The sequence below is a fragment of the Morone saxatilis genome, unplaced genomic scaffold, assembly GCF_004916995.1.
Source record: "Morone saxatilis isolate NCDOM2014 unplaced genomic scaffold, NCSU_SB_2.0 Contig2, whole genome shotgun sequence".
NCBI lineage: Eukaryota > Metazoa > Chordata > Actinopteri > Moronidae > Morone > Morone saxatilis.
Window position 1 is genome coordinate 19,805,285 of NW_023339762.1, and position 5,617 is coordinate 19,810,901.

Here is a 5,617-nt window from a genome sequence, read left to right on the forward strand (position 1 = left end):
CAACAACAACAACAACAACTAACAGACAAATGACGAACCTACCGTACTACGCCTCGAAAAAGGCCATTTTGACTTCTTAGTATCTGTAAGAATCCCAAATAATACTGATTATCTACAAAAGAGCAAGCAGGAATGTGTGCAGATGGGATTAGAATCAAACAAACAAAACAGTGTGTTAGGATAAAAACTGTGGCGGGAGTGCAAAAGGTTCAGTTATTTTGTGCAAGTATGAAAGTTTAAAGTGCTGCATTTAATTTTTTGGACCTAATTTGTGGTTTTGCATCACAGACACTCTTAAGAGTATCTAATTAGCTTCAACTATGGATGTGTCGCACAGTCTCTGAAAAGTGAAAAAACAAACATTTACTACCTAATTTTGTTCAGTTAAACCATGTTACTAACCATTCTGAATCCATCACCCATGCTGCGAATAGTTTATTAAAGCATCATAACTAATATTTAATTGGCTAAATGAACTTCCCTCATTATGGAGAGTGGGAAACAGCTTTGATGCTCACCTATTGCTTGGACGCAAGGACGCGTTTCAACCAAGCATGATAACTCATTTGCTCTTCCGGACCAGGGCTATTTATATTGCGACTGATAGTCCAGACACACTAATCGGTTTACTGGAAGCATCATCAAAACAGAGGTCAGCACCACCAGCACTTAAACTTTTATATAATATATAAGTACAGGATTTTACCAGAGAAGTTTGAACCATTTAACATGTCAGCCGCTCCATTGGATACAAAAAGGTCTCCTGGTGAAACGTCCAATCCAGGCAAGCTGACCACCACGGAGCTCCGTCTCCTTTCCTGAAGCCTGAGGGGAACGGTGAACAGTGAACAGGTGAACGTCTTCAGACGGTATTCCACTTTTGTTGGCTGCCAAACACACTAAAAGATTCAACCTGGAAGCAATGCTTGACATTTTCAAACGAGCCTCAGTGGACATCTGAGATTCACTGTTACACAGAAACAGTATTATTTTACTACAAATGTAGTGCAGCACAAAGAGAATAGACTTAGTGCAAGCCACAGGAAATAAAAGAATTCCTTTTGTAATTTTACATGGTTGAAATACCAGTGAAATACCATCTGCATTGTGCAGCAAATTGGCGATTAACATGAGTAGCAGAAATTATAAAGGATAAGTGTTTTGTGTCTGGCTTATGCGTGGATAGCCGCTGATTAATGGATCACCCTATTTGTGTGGAAGGAGGCGAGCTGTCAGTGTGAGCCAGTTATAATCCTCTTGGTCTCCTTTTCATAGTTAGTAACTAAGGCATGGCTGAGGCTGGAAAAACACAGGCCTGCCTTTTTGCCTCAGGCAAAGCTCAAACAGCCACTGTTCTCAAGTGTTTTGACTTATCCTCTGCTGTTGTACTTCAGGGATTATTGCTAAAAGTAAAAAAATGGACATTGTTTGGTAATGGGGGTGATTGTGATATCAAATCTGCATAATAAATATCACAAAAGGGCATGGCCGCATTTGTTTTCAATTGTTACAAGAATAAAAAGATTGTAAAAAATAGTCCAACTTGATAGGTGACTCCAACAGTCACCATCCAAAATGTGCCAATACCAACAAGATGCTTCAAGGCGTTCAATACGGTTGCAGCCAGCAGAAATAAGCAGCACTGCAACCAGACAGGCTGGTTTTACCAAAGGTGAGTTTCACTTTCAGCACGCCAACACTGATTGACAGCTGATCAGTAACTCACGTCAATATGCTGCGGGTTCACTTCTAAATATTTCAGGGTCAGGGTTTTCAGAGGTAAACAGATGAAGGATCAGATAAAAGGAGAAATAATTAGAAATCCTCATTACACCAGGCTCAAACAACACATTTTCTGTCTGATAAAAGGTTATCAGGACATGATCAGACCATAAGGAAGCCTGGCATACAGATGAGGGCAAACATGTCTGTTTATGATAACAGCACAATAAAACTGGAGCAGAAGTACAAGTAAGAGGAACAATGTTGGTACTTGTTTGATTTGGTCTACTATTATATGTAAAATCTGCTTTGTAAGACTGAATGATCTTTCACAGGCTTTCTTCCTCTTACAGCTCATAATATCCCCTCAAACAGTAGCTCCATTTCTGCTGCTGAGCCTGCACCGTTGCACAAGCAGCAGCAAACGAGACTAACTTGAATGCACATGTAGGCCACATGGCTGCAGGGCCGAGCTGAACGCATAGGTTAGTCTACAACTGAACAGTAACAGTAGAACACATTATAGTCAGCAGCACCTGAGCGCCGTAGAGGTTACGTGGCTAATGGGACAGTAAGAAAGGCACCATTACTGCTCTAAACCCGGTCAGTGCCTCCTTGCAGTTCATTCCACGGCATCCTCACAATGACATCCTGTTGCTTTGTGGCCGCTCAGAAAGCTTTCTCTGTGTCAGCCTCTCTGCCACCGAGAGCACTTGTAAAAATGGGTGTTTTGTTCCCGCACAACAAGAGAAATAATGATGCACCAAAACAAAACTGTCCCAACCAATAGCTCGCAGGGACCGGCCACTGTAAGAGGCACAGTGCCAGGGTGTAATTACGGGGACAATAGCTGCCTAATTATCCAGTGAGGGGAAGAGCCCAGCAGCCCATTAGGAAGGGTGTGGGTGGCAGTAAGAGAAAACAGCCTTAATGAGGGTTTGTCTAGCCCATATATAACCATGGGACTCTCAAAACTTAACTCACCAAGCTCATGCTCCATTAACAAAGACATGAGTGACAATGAATGCACAATGGGGCTCCTTAAAGCCTTAAATGTCCAATCAGCATCGCTCACGAGTGTCCTGCGTGCACAGGAGTTCATGGCAGTCACATGTCATAGCTCAAATTTTTGTGCTAATGAAATGATCTGACACGGATATTGTGAAAAGTATGGAAATCAGAGATGAAACATAGTGACAGAAGAACAAACAAATGTGAGATCAGTGGTCCAGTTTTTATCAGTCGCAGGGAAAGTTTGACTAAATCCCTGATATGCAAACATGTTCAAACATACGTCAAGTCCAGGTGGTTTTTTTGGCTATGCTGACAGGACACACAGGCAACATGCAAAGCAGTCCAAGGTACACTCACCTATTATGGCAAAGCTCTTTCTCCTACACAAAAAAAAAAAAACAGGAAAATACTGGATCAGTCAAGGGAAAACTTTAAATTGTAACTACTCTATACACCAATACATCACTGCTTTCTGGAAACATACAGTAAATGAGATGATTAACCTCTGTGAAAGTGAGTTACAGGATAGATCAAAAGAAGTTCAAATCAGATGTAATTATCATACTATTTACATGCCATTTAAGTACCGTCTTACTGTACACTCAGCATTAAACAGAGGGTGCAAAAACTGATAACGACCCCTCCTATATCACTTTCAAACACATTCAAATTTGAGTCAGTGTTTTAAGTGGCCACTTGTATTCAAATGCCTCTGATATCTGAGGAGAATGTCGGGACTCTATTGAGAATGTGCTCGGTTGAATGCCACGAGCTGATGAATAGATCTCCCCATTATCTTTTTCCATCGCTCACTGACCCCTCCATTATTGGGTGACTGCTGACTGCGGTGAATAGGGGCCCAAGGAGAGCACTTCCCAGGGCTCTCCAGGCAGTGGGCTTGGACAGAGCTGTCAGTGCATGTAACTGCTGATTCATTTGCTGTCAAAAGCTCGCATTGTGAGTGTCCACCACAGGAGGCAAGGCAGAATGAGGGAGAGAAGGTCTCCGCAAAGGAAGGAATGTGTAACCATTTAATTTATAGATTAAAAAAAAATAAAAATCTCCACCAGACCACAGCACATGACTGGTGGCGATCGGTGGGAAGAGGTTTTGCAGAATGAGTTTACAAGCAGACATGCTTCAATTGATATTTTACAAAAAAAAACTGCTCACCTGTACTTCACTATCAGGAAATCCAAAATTTTCAGTATGAAGAGGATGAGCACTGTGACATTCTTTTCTCTTGGACGCGATGCCGTTGTCAAAAGTCTTTGATCTGTGTGATTTGGTTCTCTGTCGGCCGGATGATGAAATGGGCTGATGATCCTGACAGCTCTCTCCATCAGAGAGCGGGTTTGCTGCAAGGGGAGACTTGACTCTGTGTCCCGGGGACAGGGGGCTTACGGGGGAGGTTGGGGAAGGCTCCTCCTGAGTGCTCCCCATTTTGACAGGATCCCAGCTATCCGTCAGAGGACGCCGGGTGCTCCTCATCCTCCTCAAGGTGGGAGACGTGGAGATGCGTCCGGGGGCCTGTCGGTCAAACTGGAAGAAAGGCGCTACCAAGCCGTCGGTGTCCACCAGGGAGGAATGTCTCAGCTTGGAGTGTGTCCGTGTGAGATCTATGTGCATTATGACCGGGTTGCTGGTCTGACTCTCCTTGTGCTCAAAAGTCCCACAGTCAGTTTGTGTCTGTGCATCTGACACACCTGTGGTGACAACTTCATTTTCAACCCACTCAATGTAACTCCAGTCCAGCTGCTTCTCAACATCCTGGTCTTTATCCTGTAGAATAACGTGCTTCAGCGAAGACATTATAACCTCAAAGGCATTGTAGTGCAGCAAGGATCAGAAAATGTGTGATCTAGAGGTCTGGTTGCTTTGTCTCCTCTGAGTTAAGGTCAGATGATAATCCTGTTGCATTCCAACACTGTTCACACCGTTCACCTTTCAAGCTTCTGAGGGGAAAAAAAAAAAAAAAAGGAATAGAAAATCTGTCAATAGCCACGAGCAAAATGAAAGCAGGGTGAGCACAAACTTACCTCCTAATCTCCTGAAAGGGGATTTGAACTTGGATGAAAATGGTTAATTGGCGATGAAGTAGCATTAGGAAGTATAAGTTAGTGTGCGTTAACACATCTGTGTGTGTGTGTGTGTGTGTGTGTGAAGGTGGGGAGACCAGGTGAAGTAGACAATAATGCTACAGCACATTACAATGTACAGTAACTGCACAGCCAATTGAAGTCTTGACAATGCGGTGTGAGACAAAGAACCAAAGGAAGCCATGCACCTTATAAAGCTCCCCTGTCCTCAGTCTACTGTCTGTCCCAGTGTTTGTTTACTGGGTTTCTCTTGTGGTTGCCTCAATAAAAAGATATTAATATCCCCCTGTTTTCCCACCATATTAGGTTAATGCCATTGTTTATTCAAAGCCGAGCGAGCCAGTTAACTCGGCGCATCCACGAGGTAACAAAGGTAACAAACACATGTATCCTAAAGTTCCGCAGCCATAAGCAACCTGTCCTGAACATCACCTGTGTGGAAGCAACCCGCACGTGCTTGGAAAGGAAAAAAAAAACAAAAAAACAAAGCTTGTTAAAATTTGATAGATGTGGGTTTACTTACATGCGCCGGTGCCTCGCGACGACCTGAACGACTGGTGGTGAAGTGTGACCCGGGGAGAGAGTCCTGGTGCTCCTGGTGCTGCTGGTGCTGGTGCTGGTGCTGTTGCTCCTGCTGGTGGTTTCACAAATTTAAAGAAAGAAAGTCACACGGTCCGACGGCGTTTAGTTTTCTGTCAAAACACCGGAGCGAGAAAACAGGTCTGTGTGGTGCGGAGTGGAGGAGGGAGTGGAGCTGGTGGGGAGGTACAAGTGCACTGCAT

General features: G+C 43.7%; 1 protein-coding gene across 3 annotated transcripts in view; it reads right to left on the reverse strand.

Annotated features, from left to right (window-relative positions):
• The window catches only part of plekhg7 (pleckstrin homology domain containing, family G (with RhoGef domain) member 7), a 12,620-nt gene extending 7,037 nt beyond the window's left edge, over positions 1-5,583 (reverse strand). For 2 of the 3 annotated variants that reach the window (XM_035664347.1, XM_035664345.1), the window contains exons 1-5: positions 5,359-5,583; positions 3,910-4,691; positions 3,094-3,116; positions 707-825; positions 43-83 (exon numbers count right to left, since the gene is read on the reverse strand). In XM_035664347.1, coding sequence (XP_035520240.1) covers positions 43-83; positions 707-825; positions 3,094-3,116; positions 3,910-4,548 — 822 coding nt within the window. In that variant the 5' untranslated portion in view covers positions 4,549-4,691; positions 5,359-5,583. Of the gene's footprint in view, positions 1-42; positions 84-706; positions 826-3,093; positions 3,117-3,909; positions 4,692-4,775; positions 4,790-5,358 lie in introns of those variants that run through there. The other variant, XM_035664346.1, reaches the window with a different exon arrangement.
• Between the last annotated feature and the right edge of the window lie 34 nt (positions 5,584-5,617).